This window comes from Chionomys nivalis, chromosome 6 (assembly GCF_950005125.1).
Source record: "Chionomys nivalis chromosome 6, mChiNiv1.1, whole genome shotgun sequence".
In the NCBI taxonomy this organism is placed as follows: Eukaryota; Metazoa; Chordata; class Mammalia; order Rodentia; family Cricetidae; genus Chionomys; species Chionomys nivalis.
In genome coordinates, this window is record NC_080091.1 from 58,239,434 (window position 1) to 58,256,901 (window position 17,468).

Consider the following 17,468-nt stretch of genomic DNA (forward strand, 5'->3'; position numbering starts at 1 on the left):
TCTAGAGACCATGTATTTCTTGTTCTGTGGCCCTTTTTTCACCTTCAGAACACATTCTGCTAACCTCTATGTCTATAATGCCATATCATTTTTCTGACTTGGCCATTTATTGATTGAAAAACTAAGAAACAAAATGAGGATTGGGAGACTTGTTTAGAATTATTCAATTACAAAGCAGGGACAAGAACCTAAGTATTCTACCTCTCACTTTGCATACCATGTGTGCTGCTTTCTCTCAATTCAATTGTCCAAGTAAAAGATCAGAATCATATGATAAGTCTTAATCAATCTATGGCTAAGTAAGTGTACATTGAACATAACTGTTTTCTTCTCTTGGAGAATTTGACTGAACTCTGACTTTTTTTCTGCCATTGATTATACTTCTCTCTTGAAAAAACATTTTAATTCTCTTTGACTTAAGTTCATTAAGTTTGGGTCTGGTTAATTTTGGTATATGATGTTTTTATTTATTTGTAAGTTTTTATATAATAAAATTTATTAAAATATACTTTAAAACTGCTAAAATTAACTCCTAGGCATACTTTGTAGTTATGTCCAGCTTCCTGACAAATCTTTTCTGTACAGGATATAGGAAAGAGTCAAGAAGTTAACAGTAAAGGCCTAGACAAAATTATAGTGTGTCCAAGAACTGGGTATGCCCTTCAGTTTCTTTTGAGAACTCCTGGCCTGATCCCACCAAGATATCTGACTTTCGGCTTGTTCTAGGATGACTGAAAACTTATTAGCTGATTATCTAACTTTGCCTATAAGAAATAACTAATCCAAAAAAACAAATAATAATAATTTTTCTTTTTATTAGCTTATATTAATTACTCTCAACAGTATGTTTCATTATGGCATTCTCATACAGATATAACATATTTTTTATTTTAAATCAATTTATTTTTTAAAAACAATCTTTTTCTCATTTTATATACCTATCCCAGTCCCACTTTCTCCCCTCCTCCTGCTTCCTCTTCTTCCACCTACCCATCCCCCATCCACTCCTCAGAGAGGGTAAGGAAGGCTTCCCATGGGAAGTCAACAAAATCTGACACATCCTTTTGAGGCAGGCCCAAGCCCCTCCCCTCTATATTTAGGCTGAGCAAGGTATCCCTCCAAAAAGAATGGGCTCCAAAAAGCCCGTTCAAGCACTAGGGATAAATCCTGGTCCCACTGCCAGTAGCTGCAAAGACTGCCCCAACCACACATCTGTCACCCACATTTAGAGAGCCTAGTTTGGTCCTATGCAGGTTCCCCTGCTGTCAGTCCAGAGTTAGTGAGCTCCTACTAACTCAGGTCAGCTGTTTCTGTGGGTGTCACCATCATGGTCTTGACCCCTTTGCTTGTATTATGCCTCCTCCCTGTCTTGGACTGGTCTCCGGAAGCTCAGCCCAGTGCTTAGCTATGAATCTCTGCATCTGCTTCCATCAGTTGCTGGATGAAGGTTCTATGATGACAGTTAAGGTAGTCATCAATCTGATTACAGGGGAAGGCCAGTTCAGGCAACCTTCTTCACTATTGCTTAGGGTCTTAGCTGGGGTCATCCTTGTGGATTCCTGGGAATTTCCCTAGTGCGACGTTTTATGCTAACCCCATAATGGCTCCCTCAATGAAGATATCTCTTTCCTTGCTTCCCCTCTTTATCCTTTCCCCATCTTGATCATCCAGTTCTCTCATGTTCTCCTCCCCACTCCCCTTTTCCGCTCCCCCTTCCCTTCTGCCCCCCCCCCCCATGCTCCCAATTTTCTCAGGTCATCTTGTCTATTTCCCCTTTGTCACATTCCTCCCCAGTTACCCACTTCTGTTCCTCTCCTGCTGATCCCTTCTTCCCATCTAGTCCTTCTGCTTTCATGTCTTTTCACTTATTTATTTCGATGATCCCATGAGTTTTATTCCACTCCTTTATAGAGTCCATGATGGGGGAGTATTTACAGAAGCATGGACTTAGCAGTGGCCACTAAAGAAAATGTCTCTTCTTCCCTAAATGAACATTAACTGCCTTAATAATAGTGTTTGATAAGTGACTGCCTCTCATTTTATCTCTGGTTTGGGTACAGGGAGCTTTGCATGCTTTTATAGACCCTAAGGGCACTGCAATTTGATGTACCAGTTGTGCTTGTATAAACATAATCCTCATGTCATCCTGAGTCAAAGATGCCTTCAAGGAAAGCAGTAGGTCTTTGAGGAAGAACTCTGCCCAACACGATTTTATTGATAAGAAATACCACCTTATGAGTATTCAGTGTATAGAAGCTCTTGGTTATCAGTGGCTTTAACTTTTAGCAGTTAATGCTATCTGAGCATTAACCCTTGTGTTGTGCTGCATAGAGAAGGTAATATTAGGGAGGTTAAGTAACTGCTGCCTTATGTCACACAGCTGTCATTCAGCAAAGGCAAGATTTTGTGTGTCCTATTCCAAATCTGTATTTTCCTATACTGCTGTTCAGTGCTTCATTTACTGAGGTAATTAAAGTGGGAAATTAACGTATGTATATACGTTACCCTACAATCCCATATAGTTTGAAACATATTTTTTCCTAATGAAGATAATTTCAAAAGTGATCATATGGTATTATTTTTCTAAATGAAGACTTTTGATTAACTAATATTACCACTTTATATTTTATGTGATTAAAATAGTTTCCACATCATGTTTATTTTTGCTCCTAAAAATCTCATGTTATCAGGCTAAGTCTTAGACAGTGAGTGAACCTCAGAAGTGTGAATCTTGCCAAAGCTTCATAGACTTATACAATCAAATCAGGTCTATAAGCAGGTTTGAAGTGTGTGGGCTGTTTATTTTCTGACATGTTTCTACTTACTGCTCTTTATTTTCTAATGTGCCAGAATTACATAGTTTTCAGATATGTGATTCATTTGTAAACGCTGTTAGCTAATTTGACTTTGACCATCCTCATGGCTAACAATGAGGGTTAAGATTTCAATCAAATAACAAAGTTATGAATAATAGCTGTTGAACAGTTGCTAATATTGGATGGTCATAAATTTCACTGAGACATTAACAGTTAATTTGAGCATTGCTCAGCCTCAATTTATGCCCAAAATACATAGTTTCGGTACAAAATCATGGAGCTAAAATAAGAGAAATAAACTTATGAGAAATCTATAGTATCATAAAGAATACCATGAGGAAAAATTCTGTGTTTAATATCCTGAACATTTAAATTACACTGGATTTTTAGTTTCAAAGTCTTGTGAGAGGAAAGGCTTGCTGCAGTCTACTTATGGTGTTTTGCAGGATCACGTGTTGCAGGGCCTGGCCTTGAGTTCTTTCTTCCTGAGAGATTAGCAGGGACGCCACACAGCTTAGCCGACCTTCTTACTAAGTTCACATTGTCCCATGTATGTTACACAATGAATCACGCCAGGCGAGTGTTGCCTTAGAAGTTGCTCCTACTGAAAAAGCCTTTTTTTTAAAGTCCTATGTTACAACTCTTTCAGTTTTTAATTTTAATTTTTTTTATTTATAGACTTGTGTCCTGTTGTGTTTTCTTTTTAATTTTGGAGTTTTAAAATATTTTTTCCACACTGCTGAACAGCTGTTCTCTTTCTTTATCAAAAGTTTGTGTAGTCCTCTTCTTAGTTTATTCTGGCAAACAGAAAAGTTTATTTAAATAAGTTGGGTTTGTTCAGATCAAACATTCCTCTGCACTTTAGTTTAGGGATGGAGCTTCAGTTACCTGAGGTAGCTTGTGAGAGCATTTGCCCTGCAGCTATGGGTCGGGTACCAGAAGCCCTGTCTCCACAGTGCACCCATGGCTTTGTGGGACAGCTTTGAGTTGCACACACCAGTCCCACCGTAGGTCACCTCACATCTTCTAGTTTGTACACTGTCTAGATTTACAAGTAAGTTCTAAGAACAGATTCTCTTCCTTCTGTGTCACTTTGTTAGTGGGACTTTTCTTTAGATACTTTTTCCTTAGCTTTTATTATACTTAATACCTCAGACATCTTATTATTTTTATTGTCATTGTTGTTTAATTGGCTGGCCCCCTTAAATGGCATGTGGGCGAAATACTTCATACTTACAGGGTAGGCAATACATAATTTCTCACAGGGAAAATCAAGTATATTCTTGACGTTTTCAGTCTATTCATGTCAACGTCTGCTTGCTGTCTGGGGACAATGGTGGAGATAGAAAGGGTGGAGCAAACCACAGTAGGAGAAGCGCGAGAGATAACAGACAGTATCAGGAAATGAGAAGTAGGAAGTCCACTGGGTTCCAGGCATTGCTTCCTATCCTAGGTAACAACAACAACAAAAATGCGTTGTGAGGAAAGTGTGATCAGTAATTTGTATAATCCCTAGATTTTTTTTCCTCTGTGCCTTATTTCTCTTAACTTGACAGCTATAAAATACAAAAGCTAAATATTTCAACTTTTTATATGTGTGTGGACTTGTACCCTTATCTAACCTGTGACTTTTTAGCTTTGCTTAGTAAATTTAGAATGCCGTTAAAGCCAGTTATAGTTTTGATATAAAAAGTACATTTAGATTCAGTGACTTTAAAAGGTTTTTGTAAAATCCATAATTGAATTGGTTTTTCTTTTTGTTTTGGTATCAACATTTATTTCAGTCTTTTCTTCCTTTGTGGCTTTTTTTTCCCTTTGTCCTTCCAGGTCCGCATGGCTCTAAAAAAGGCTGAAAAGGAGTTTGAGATGAGAAGCAGCTGGTCTGTTCCCGATGCTCTTCAGAAATGGCTTCAGCTAACACATGAAGTTGAAGTACAGTACTACAATATTAAGAGACAGAATGCTGAGATGCAGCTAGCCATTGCTAAGGATGAGGTATTATCTGATTTCATGATTAGTTGGAATACTAAAACTTCAGTAGAAGCCTTCTTGAAGGTTCATTTTTTAAAATTAGAGTTTGCCATGTAAATCAATTCTTGTAATTATATAATTTAAAGTAAAATTATTCTCTCTAGAGAAGTGCATGTATAGCTTGCAAAATTACCTTAGTGTCCTTGAGAAATTGTCGTTGCTGTCACTATTGTAAACGTTTTATACAGAACTTTTCTCCTCCAGGTTGCTGCCTCCTATCTGATGCAGGTTAGTAGTTCCTAGACACTCGTGTTTGCTGTTATTAAATTGTGTGGAATAAGAGTAAGCCTTAATCTGAATTCTGGAAAAGTGCATAGTTCTCACTAACCTTCATTGCAATAGGGTTTGGTTAATGTTTTTTATTAGTTCTAATAGAAGATTCTATTTTTTCTCAGCTATAGAAATAAGAGAAACAGTACTCTAGAACAAAGCTTTAAATGTCCTTGACTTAGGAAAGCATGCTTTCTTGCTCATCTGTTTTCTTATTTTGAAAATGTCTGTATCTTGGCTAATAACTATCTACTGGTTTTATGATTATTAATACAGTCAAAACCAAAATCAACTTTATTAGTATGTAAATAGTGATTTTCCGAAACCTAGCTTCATTTTTAACCTTTTGGGTTTTCAGGCAGAAAAAATTAAAAAGAAGAGAAGCACAGTCTTTGGGACCCTGCACGTTGCACATAGTTCCTCCCTGGATGAAGTAGACCACAAGATTCTGGAAGCCAAGTGAGAATGCTCTCTACCAGTCTGTCTGTCCGTCTGCAGTGCTGAGCTGTGTACTATGTAGATAATGTATCTTTAATTAGAGAAGCAGACACAGTGGCATAACTTAGACTAATTCTGAAACTGGATAATTTTTTCTTGAGATCAGCCAATTTCCACGGGTCTCTTCCTGTCATTGCCTTTATTTCAATGTCATATTCAAGACTTCAGTGCAGTAAGTAATTTATCTATTGACCTTTCAGGAAAGCACTCTCTGAGCTGACAACGTGTTTGCGAGAACGGCTTTTTCGTTGGCAGCAGATTGAGAAGATCTGTGGCTTTCAGATAGCTCACAACTCTGGGCTCCCCAGTCTTACCTCCTCTCTGTACTCTGACCACAGCTGGGTGGTGATGCCTAGAGTCTCCATTCCACCCTACCCTATTGCTGGAGGAGTGGATGACTTAGATGAAGACACACCCCCAATAGTGTCACAGTTTCCAGGTATGTGAGTTCAGCAAAGAAGTTCCTAACATGCTTTTTTTAAGGAATGATGTGCTTTGAAGTCTATAGGGAAATGTACTCTTTTTTATTTTTTTTTAATATTTATTTTATTCTTTGAGAGTACTACATATTCTCATATGTATTCGTTATATATGTGGTATGTATTCTATTTTAGAAATACACCTTATCAAGAAGCTTGAATAGTTGATTAATTTGCATATTTAGCACATATTTATATTTCAGCAGTTGTCATATAGAACTCATTGTAGGATTTTGCTTTTAAACCATTACTAATCATTAAATTGAAATAGGAGAATTCCATAAAAAGGAATGGATACAACAATGACTGCCAGTGGTTATGTAAATGAAATGCTGAACTTGGATAGAAAACTACAGTAGAAAGAAAGAGTAAGGCAAGGTTTTGGAAGCCTGGGTTTGAGTGCTAACTCTGCTATAGTCAGCTCTTGACTCTTTGGTCAGCTTATGATTTGTTCCATTCCCAAGACTTTTTTGTAAGTATTTTTGTTTTGCTTTTCAATGTGTTCTTTTATTAGTAGTGTTACCCTGCTCTGTTTATATCATGAAGTACTGAATTTATTTGCCTTTAACAAAAACTGTGCTTGTTTATAAAACTTAGGTGTGATATGTATATACGTTTATATAAGACATTGTATATACATATAAATAAGTAAGACATTTTCTAGTTGTTGTAAGATGACTCAGGGTGGCCTCCAGCCTTACCCCTCTGAGTATTAGGATTATATATGTGTGCAAGCATGTTTCTTTGCTAGAATGTAGCTCTCTTTCCAAAGGAAGCTTTTGTGTGTATTAGACTGCTTAGTTGTATGTTATGTTTTTGAGTTTTACTTTATGAAAAAACATTTTGGTAAGATAAAATTTGAATGCTTTAACTTTTGACTTTTCTGCAGAGTTACAGATGTTTTTAATTTTTTTCTTTTTTCTTTTTCTTTTTCTTTTTTCTTTTTTTTGGTTTTTCGAGACAGGGTTTCTCTGTGGCTTTGGAGCCTGTCCTGGAACTAGCTCTTGTAGACCAGGCTGGTCTCGAACTCACAGAGATCCGCCTGCCTCTGCCTCCCAAGTGCTGGGATTAAAGGCGTGCGCCACCACCGCCCGGCCTAGAACAAAGTTTTGAAAAATGGAGAAGTGTATTAGTTTGGTTCTTGCTTAACTGAAAACTTAAAATTTTACGTTTTGAGAGCAATCGAGTCATCGTGTCTACGTAAGTTTAGTTTTGACTTTTTCTATTTAACTGTTACAGCTTTCCTGAAACTGCTGGAATAGTTCTGATTGAGTAAAACACTTTCTACCAAACCAAACTTTGATTTGCCAGCTAACTCTCAGCCAGTGACCATGCTTCTGTCATTTCTCTGCCTTTAATTCTGTTTATGGTGCAGTGAAGTGAGGAAGCAGTAGTCATCTTTAGAGCAGAGCGGGCGAGAGGAACAGTTGGACTGCGAGGTGCTGATAGCTGCAGCTGCGTCTGACTTGTGATTTGAATTAGTTTATTCTTTTTATTTGTTTATTTGTATGTATATATGCCCTTATATAACACTGATTCATAAATAAATATATGCATTTAATACTAAACCTATTAAAAATAGCTTTTCTTTAAAATATGTAATTTTTATGAATAATATTGTACTTGAGGATGATCCACTATTATTATAATTTTTGTTGTTGTTGTTATTGCCTGTTTTAGAAACACTTGGGAGTTTTGATGTGGCAAAACTTTTTGTTTCATTAAAAGAAAATACTTATACTAAGTGTGAATAATTTGTATATGTTTTAAATAATGTGATATTATACGTGAACATTTATAATTATAAATATGAAAACGTACAAGAGCTGGTTTGAAATTTAACAGAAAGTTTTAGAAATTAATCTGATTGCTCATAGGTTTAGTTTAGAGAGCTGTGCCTCCACCTAGTGGCCACACAGTGGTACTCCATTTTGCTTTGTTAAAAGCTCTGGACCTTGTAAAAACAAAGGCTGTGTTTATCAGATGCCATAAGAATGGCCTCTAAGGTAGAATGAAGGTGCTTCGTTTAGATACCTCTTTGGTGGTCTGTATTATGTGTTGTGTTTGAAATTATTATTTCAGGAAGTATGCTTGTTGTATGAAAAGAGCAAAGTAAAAGATTCTAATACATGAATCTTTGTAATTCTGAGGAAAATCCAGAAAATGTTAATTGATACATTTATTGTGAGTAGAAGAATAGAGAATAGAATTACTCCTCCTCCTTTAGAAGTAAATTTGGGAATTGTGTGGCATTATTTCCTTTATATTTTGGGGATATTTAATGCAGATTTTAACCTGCCTTTTGATCTATTTTATCCCAGGACTCTTAATTGTGCTTTGTTTTTACACTCTTCTCCTCTCCCCTCTCCCTTCTCTCTCCCTCTGAACAACTAGGGTGCCCCATAACTTGAACTTCAGTGACTCGTCATTTGCATATTACTGCTCTCTGGTGCCCTCTGAAGTGCAAACTGTCACTCAAAATCTTCACTTTTGTTATCTTTTTGGCCTTAATTTAAATATACGTCTCTGTTTATCATTATTTTTTTACTTTTCTTTCCTCCTTTTTCCTCTTTCTTGAAAGCATAGTATTGATTAATATTTTGTTAAGCAAATTAGAAGTGAGAAATTCTGTCTTTGGCAGAAAGTGTCTGAACTTTTCCTGGGAAATAATAGTTTAACTAAATAACAGTTTGATTCCTTATTTTCTCCATTGTGCTTTGAGGTTGTTGGTGAGAAGTTTGTCCTCAATCAAATTGTAAGAGTTTCTGTTTAGATAATATATAATTTCTGATACTAGGAGAATTGTTTCATTTCTTGTTCTGTGGCTTATCATAATATGATTGGCAAGTCAAGATATCAGAATATACAGGAAGGCAAAGAAGAGGTCAAAACTCTTGATTGGTCAAGGGTCAGATGAGTCTTAGAAGTGAAATGATTCACGTTGATGGTGAGTGGGTGGTTTGGCTAGAGCAAGAATGACTGACAGGGAAGAAAGCTTTGGCGTGCAGTCTGATAGCATGAACTTCAGAAAGAACCCATTTTATACAGGGTGCAGGCATAAAGTCTGCCAGCCAGCACCTCTGTCCCGGTGCTGTCACTGAGGAATGTCATGTGCACAAAGGTGCTCTTGGGCAGCTTTATCATAGGAAAAGAAACGGAATGAATCTGTTTGCTCCACATGCAAGGGTCTAGCTTGTGGTAAACACAGGAGATCTAAGACAGAGACTTAGTCCTTGAGGATCTGTGTTTAGGAAGCAAGCTTTGGTTTCAGCTGAGAGACTGTCTGTACAATCTTTATTTAAACCTTCTTAAAGGTCAAACATGTGATATGTCAAAGACTATCCATTGATACTTTATACTATTTTTTCCTTCTACTTCAGTATAGTGTTCACAAATAGTTTATCATTCCTTATAAAGAGGCTATGTTGATTTTAAATTTAAATGTTATTTTGAATTAAGTTTTTTGAGTCTTTGTTTTTACTCATATTAGATTTTTACAGTAAGACTACATTAATGTGCATTTTATTTTAGTTTTACCTGTTATCATTTTTATTATATTTGCATTCATTTTGTTTTTTGTTGTTTAATTTTTTCATAGGTGTAAGAGAATGGCAGTTGTTATATAGTTACATGAATAAACATTAAATCTGATATTTTACTGTATTAGTTCTTGTGTACATATTTGTAAGAAGGCAGTTAAGGGACAAGGGACATTGGTGGTTATGAGTGTTTCCATTTGCTTATGTTTTTCAGGGACCGTGCCTAAACCTACTGGGTCTTTAGCCCGAAGCAGTAGTTTATGCCGCTCTCGTCGCAGCGTTGTGCCATCCTCCCCACAGTCCCAGCGAGCTCAGCTTCCTCCCCATGCTCCGCTGGTATCCCACCCTCGGCATCCTCACCATCCCCAGCATCCCCAGCACTCATTACCTTCCCCAGATCCAGACATCCTGTCCGTGTCAAGTTGCCCTGCTCTTTATCGGAACGAAGAGGAGGAGGAGGCCATCTACTTCACTGCTGAAAAACAATGGTATTGGCTATTAATAACCGCAGAGGATGGGGCTAAGCGGGTATGGTAGTGGCAGCAGTGCTGCACTGTATTCTGTGTTACGCAAGCTGTCACAGACTCAGTGGCTTCACATGACACCTATTTATGGACACCCAAGTTCTGTACATCTGAAGTGCAAGTCCAGGCTGACTGGTTTCCTGCTCAGGCTATCAGAGGCTAAAGTCAAGGTGCTGGCTGGCTTAAGTTCTTTCTCATGTGGAATCTGGAGTGCCCTTTGAGTCTCATGTGTTTGTGGCAGAATTCAGTTGTTTGTGGGTATCTTGCTAAGGTCTTGTTTCTGTGTTGTTCTAAGCACAGGATCTGGTTGCTTTCAGTTTCTAAAGACCACCCACCTGTCCTTATTGGGTGACCTAATATTTAATGCTGGTAGCAGACACTTGCCTTGTGTATTTATTTCCTGCCTTTGCTGAGCAGCTTGCCTGAATAATAATCTTTATGAATATTAGTGACTCTGGGGCCTTAGTATGTGTTTCATCTTTGGACCCCTGGGTGACCTGTGAAATTCCAGAACCCAGTGGAGAGCTCTCTTGTCACTGGGCTGTCAGAGCTTTTTGAGGTGTAACTGCATTGATGCTAACAAATGCAGTTGACTCGGATCTCCAACCATAGACTTGTCAAGTGAAAATATGTATGTAAAATATGTCATCTTGGACTTGAGTATACCTGCATATAAAGAGACATTAATATGATTGAAATTTCAAAATAATTTGTTGCTTACTAGAATGTAGGCAGTGTCGTAATCTCAGTCCTCAAGAAGATGTTGAGAGCTTAATGGAGAGAATGATAAAAGTAAATTAAATTCATTACCTAATTTCTCTGCCACAGTGAGTATAGCTGCATGCATTCCATTCTGTCTCGAGGGCACCAGAACGCCATGAGGTCTGTTACTGTGGGGAGCTCACTTCTAATCTGTATTCCTCTTCTCAAGCAGTACTAGTACTGCCTGTGACAGGAAAACTGCTGATTTTGCCACGTGTCAGCACTGATCATGGTGGTCAGGGTGGTTCCTAGCTATCACATGGTGATATTACCGTCAGATCACTTGTCACTCATCCTCATTCCGCTGCCTAGTAAAAGTTATTTTTTAATTAGTAGGTAATCTCTGAGGCTTGTTCCTAAGGAAATAATTAGGGTTTGAAGTTTCCAGGAGAGAATTCAGTGCTCCTTTCTCTGAGGAGCCTGTTACAATTAGCATTTTATGTGTCTTTTTAGTATGAGCACAGTCACAAACAGTGTGACTTCACTCTCACGTCATTTTTCCGTGGCTTTTGGAAAGTGGTGGGGAGCTGTCCTGCCCCACAGAACCTTTCCATCATGGGAATGTTAGGCTCTTGTTTCACATGCCATGTCAAAACTTCACAGCTGCCTTGTAAGTATGAGAGGAATCTGACCTCAGAACACCTGGGCTGCTTTATTCATGACTGCTGTCTGCTGTGAAGCCAGCCTTCTACACAGTATATACATGCATACTCAGCTAGCCCTCACCCACGGTTGTCTTCTTTTTCTTTTTAAACATATATCTTCTCATAAAACATACATGTGTTTGCTTACATGTTACCACAGGGAAAATTATTTTAAAAATTCATGTAAATGGTATATAGGTTAAGTTCAATTTCAAAGGAAACATGTGCTACAAAGAATATGCATTTAAAAATACATTATGTTTAATTTGTGCAGTACCCGGGTGCAGATCTGATCAGTTATATGGAAGAAGCAATATATTTGATCAGTGTTCATTTTTGAATTAGAATGGTAGAAGTAGATAGAACATTAAAGATAAATTAAAGTCTCTTACTTTAGCATATAAGAAAATTGAGACCTAGAGAAAATACATGATCTGCGTGAAGTTGACAACTGAAAACAACAGGACTAGGGGAGGAGGAGGAGCCACGTCTCCTGAGATTGTGGTTCTTTTCACATTATACCTTTATGAGGCTAGGAGATAATGTTTCTTAGCGAAGCTTGTATGAAGAAAATCTTTAAGGTTAGCAAGATAGTTCAGTAGGTAAAGGCACTTGCTGCCTAGCCTGGTTGCCTTGATTCACTTCCCAGGATCCACACTGGGGATAAAAAACCAAGTCCTGTAAGCTGTTCTCTGACCTCCACATTTGAGCCATGGATATAGTATATATAAAATAAATAAATGTACATACATACAATATACCCTTTACATATATAGTATGAGTAAAATAAAAAATATGTAAGTTCAGCAATCTAATGTATATCTAAAATAATTTAAATAATTCTGACAATTGAATAATTGTCAGAAGTAAGCAAGTATAAATATGAAAATGGTAATAGTCATAGACCAGTCACTGTAAGAGATTGTTTAATTCTATAAATATGAGTTTAGTTCTTGCTGTGTCTTGTATACTTGATACCTTGAGCTCCCAAGGCAAGTAAGATGACCCTAGGCTAGCTCCACATTATCCTGTGAGGTTTTACTTTGCTGTTCTGTCTTTAGCCCTATTTTTTTTTTCTGATTTTGTTTCCTCAATTTTACCTTGACTTTTCCTTTTGTTCTTAAAGAACTCTTTAATGGAGTTCTACTAAGTGCATGCAGAAACCAATTAGAAATAGTTCCTCTTCTTCAGGATTTCATTCATTCTTCATTCAGTACATGTTTAGTGATCTCACTGTTGGGTTGCCATGAATTACAATGCAGAGAATACAATTATTAATAAGATCTCCTAGACTTAATAGGGTTTTTTCTTTTGAAGTTAGTAGAAAATACCATTTTTGCTACTAGGCCATGATAGATGATAAACAAAGGAAATGTCATTTTATAATTTTATATAGGATGGTTAGGGAAGGCCTCTCTGGGTGGGTAGTAGTTATCTAAAGGATAGGAAGAAGCCAGTCAGAGCAATGGGAGGATTATATTCGAGCAGAGGAAACAGTGCAGAGTCCTGAGGAAGTCTGCAGATTGGTGTGTTGAAGGAACAGGAAGGGTGTTCTGGAACAGAGGGAGGGAGAATGGTTGGAGAGATAGCCAAGGGCTCGATAGATGTGCAGGGCCTTTGGATTCTATCTGAGGGAGCACAGTGGAAAGTCATAAGCAAATGAGTAATGTGGTGACTGAGCTTTTAGGGTTACTTCAGTGGCTGTGTAGAAAAGTTGCTGAAAGGGAGACACCGGAATAGAAGCAGAGAAGCTAACGAGGAGGTCATGGAGTCACTTAGGTGGTGGTTCTGAGAAGGACATGGCTTTGTGATATTTCAGAGGAGGCTAGTAGTCTTGACGGTGACTCTTAAGAACTTCAGTGTTCTGTTTTATTTATCTTCTTTTCTACTGTAGACAAAGTGGGAAAACATTCACAGATTATTCTGTAAAAACTTACTCAATATCCCTTCTTGAAAAATAGCATCATATGTTTGCCTTTTATCTTCTATCCGTTCCAGTGTACCTTAGCAGATTGTCTCCACGAAACTTGGGAGAGCTTTTATTTTAGTGCTGTGTTCCTATTTTACTTCCTCAGAAAGTTATATTTCCTCAAGTTCATAACTAAACACTAAAATAGTGATTAAAACTCCATCTTTCAAACATATACTGGCAGTTCTATGATTCAGAAGGAAAAAGAGTATTGAAGGAAAGCAAAAGTCAGAAGGGCTTAGGAAAACTCAAAATTCACATGTTAGAAAGCATAACTTAATTAAATTATATTGTTTGATTGTTATAATTTATCTCAAAACTAAACAAGTTTGGGGCTAGGGAGAGGATCAGTCAATGCATGCAGTGTCTGCTAATCAGCATCAGAAGCCGAGTTTGGGTCCCTGTAACCTGTGTAAATGTGAGGTACATGCCACGCTTGCTTGTCTAACTCCAGCAGGATAGAGATGGGAGCAAGCAGATCTCTAGTGTATTCACCAGTCAGCCCACCTGAATTAATGAGTTCCAGATTTGGTGAGAGATCTTGTCTCAAAAAATAACATGATGGCAGTCAAGGAAGATACTCCATGTTGGTCTGTAGTCCACACATGCACACATGCAGATATCTACACAAATACATATATATGTCTCTGTGTGTGTTTGTCTGTCTCCTCTCTCTCTCTCTGTTTCTCTCTTTGTCACACACACATATGCACATGGAAATAATACGCTATAGTACAAGAAAAATTTTCAATTTTATCTCTACATATAATTATAGCATATCTCCTTTAGTAATTGGATAAATAGTGAATGGAAGTTGATTTGACTAGAATGTTCACTGTTACTCTTATGAACATCTTGATCTAAGCGTTCTCCCTTTGTCTTCTTCAGGGAAGTACAGGACACAGCTTCAGAGTGTGACTCCTTAAACTCCTCCATTGGGAGGAAACAGTCTCCCCCTTCAAGCCTTGAGATATACCAAACATTGTCTTCTCGAAAGGTATCAAGAGATGAGCTTTCCCTGGAGGATTCCTCCAGGGGAGTTTCGCCAGTAACAGCAGATGTCTCCCGGGGCTCCCCTGAGTGTGTGGGTCTGACAGAAACCAAGAGCATGATCTTCAGTCCTGCCAGCAAAGTGTACAATGGCATCTTGGAGAAATCTTGTAGCATGAACCAACTTTCTAGTGGCATCCCGGTGCCTAAACCTCGACACACATCATGTTCCTCAGCTGGCAATGACAGCAAGCCAGTTCAGGAAGTCTCGAATGTTTCCAGAATCAGCAGCATCCCACATGACCTTTGTCACAATGGCGAGAAAAGCAAAAAGCCATCAAAAATCAAAAGCCTTTTCAAGAAGAAGTCTAAGTGACTCAATGACTTGATGGAATTCCATTCAAGTGGCATCTGTGAACTCTATCTCCCACCCTCCACTCCGTTTTTATTTTAATTTTAGGAATGTAACTCCACTGGGGCTTTCCAGAGTTGATACCATTGTGGAAATGTCCGTAAGGGCAACTGTCTACTGTCTGCTGATTTAACAAACTACACCATCAATTCATCAAGTCAGACATTACCGAAGAGTCATCAAGAGGAGACAGTTTACAGTTATTTCCACCTATTTATTTCTGCATTGATGTTAGTGATGTATACACAACATTCTGTTGAAAGCCGCTATGGACTTACAAGCTTTAATGGACTGTAAGCCAGCATGGGCTTGCAAAAATTTCTTGTTTACCAGAATATCTTCTTATCTTTCCACAGAGCTATTTCCATCATGGACTAAATAACTTAAAAGAAGTAAAACTAATTGCACTACTGTTTTCCAGACTGGAAAAAAAAAAAAATCTCTGCAAGTAAAACTGTATAGAGTTTATAAAATGACTGTGGATAGGGGACTGTTTTCACTTTTAGATCAAAATGGGTTTTTAAGTAGAAACTAGAGTTTCTAATTGACTTGCTTTCTGGAAATGAAAACCCACACTTTTATTATGGGACGCTTCTTCAAATGCATTTATTATTATAAAGTTTCAAGTCCTGCTGTAAAGATCATGTTGTTTTGTTTTCCCCAGGGCTTTCACTGTGATTTACTGCACTGCAGGCTGTATGATAAAATATAAATAATGTAAAGAGAGAAGGCTCTTAATTCCTTATACAAGTGGAAGAGTTAAAACTTGATTGAAGGACTTAAAACATTCACATGCTTAAACTGAGGTGGGGGTGGGGAGTCAGGCACTTGTTTACAGACTTTGAATAAATGCAAAGGATTTATGGTTTGAAAAATTTGTACTGTGGAAACGATAATAAATTGGAGACATTATTATGTGGGATTGTGCTGATTTTTGTTGATAACACTCCAGTAAAAACACTGTTTTTTGAAGAGCTATGTAAGCTGTCCTGTTGCTTAATTGTAGTATAATAGTGATGTTTTGGAATTAAGTTGTCAACAAATTTCTTTGTTTTATATTGTTTGTCATGTTTTTATGTAGTTTGAAATGTTTAAATGTTCTAATATCAAGATTAACAAATATATATTTATGGTGCATTTAGATTGCGTTGTATTAGTTTGTGAAGTGTGAAATTGGCCAGATGATAAGACTAGCCTGAGAGCGGTGTCGCATCGAGCAACCGCACGCGAACGTCTTCAGTTTCCTCTTTCTCAGCTCTTAGAACCTCACTCAGAATTCTCTGGAAATGCAATGAGGATGTGTGCTTGGGTGAAATCTGATACGTGTTAACTAGAATGTTTTTGGCGGTGACTAATATAATACCTAACTCAGTGCTGTATATATGGGATGCTGGTAGATAAGTGAGGCATTCTTTTGAGGTTTGCTTCAAAGGAATGCTTTGTTAAGAAGCTGAATATCATGATCTCCCGTGGCATGTGATTATTTTCATTGGTCCTGTTGGTAACATTGTCAGGGACTTAAATAGTATCTACAGAGGCTGATGCTTACATGGTTACATATCAGCTCCTAGGAACAGAAGTTGGCTGTCTGAAATGAAGATACTTTGTGTAGATAAGGCAAGGTGATATGAAAGATGGAGCTCTGAAGCTCTGCTGAAAAGGCTCAAAGAATTAGTTCTGGAAGCTCTCAGAGTGAGTAGGATTGCTTTGTCTTTCTCTTGACAGAAGTTCTCGTTGATAATTGCAGCAGAGATAAGAGCTTTTTGGTTTGTTGCATAGAAAAGGTCAAAGCTACTGGGCATGGCGTGTGTTGTTAGAAGGCTTGTCCTGCAAGATTGCTGATAGGACATTCTAGGTTAGAACCCAGTAGAGACGTGGGGAGATTGGCCCGAGAATGTCGGAGGTTTAAAGAAAAGAGGACATTGTGCATACTGGATTACACATTTATAAACAGATCCGACCAAGGGATATTCACTGATGGATGTTGTGATATTTATTGCACTAATAACAGTATTTGGAAATTCCACAGAAAAGAATTTAGTTTTGGAAAACCACAGACATTTCTGTATTACATCACACATAAAATGTTGGGCATTTCTATAAGTTTTATATACATTTGTCGCTTTACCCTTTCAAAATTATGATGTTTTCCTGGTTTTTCCTTTTGGGAAAAAGAAAAAGATTACTGGTAGAGAAAGAAGAAGAAGAAAACCACAGCATGCAGGTTAAATTCTGCTATCTGAATTGCTCTTAGTATTTGAGGTGCCTTCTGCTAGATACTTTTTAAAAATAGTTATATATTTTACATAATTGAAATCATTTTTATATCATGCCTTTTCACTTTTAGCTCAAACATTTCTCCAATATTAAAAATTATTTGCAAATAACATTCTAGTGACTAATAGTATGGCATTTTATGTATTTACTATAATCTTTTAATAAATCCTGTCATTTAGTACTATAATATATAATATATTATTATTTAAAACACTAATCTGTCATTTAACATTATAATATATTATCATTGAAACATC

The 17,468-nt window shown here is 37.3% G+C and overlaps 1 protein-coding gene across 2 annotated transcripts in view; it reads left to right on the plus strand.

Annotated features, from left to right (window-relative positions):
- Stim2 (stromal interaction molecule 2) overlaps positions 1 to 16,083 on the plus strand; it is a 123,136-nt gene extending 107,053 nt beyond the window's left edge. The window contains exons 8-13 of one of the 2 annotated variants that reach the window (XM_057772536.1): positions 4,644 to 4,811; positions 5,052 to 5,075; positions 5,476 to 5,576; positions 5,816 to 6,054; positions 9,848 to 10,121; positions 14,421 to 16,083. In XM_057772536.1, coding sequence (XP_057628519.1) covers positions 4,644 to 4,811; positions 5,052 to 5,075; positions 5,476 to 5,576; positions 5,816 to 6,054; positions 9,848 to 10,121; positions 14,421 to 14,898 — 1,284 coding nt within the window. In that variant the 3' untranslated portion in view covers positions 14,899 to 16,083. The remainder of the gene's footprint in view (positions 1 to 4,643; positions 4,812 to 5,051; positions 5,076 to 5,475; positions 5,577 to 5,815; positions 6,055 to 9,847; positions 10,122 to 14,420) is intronic. The other variant, XM_057772537.1, reaches the window with a different exon arrangement.
- The last annotated feature ends 1,385 nt before the right edge of the window (positions 16,084 to 17,468 follow it).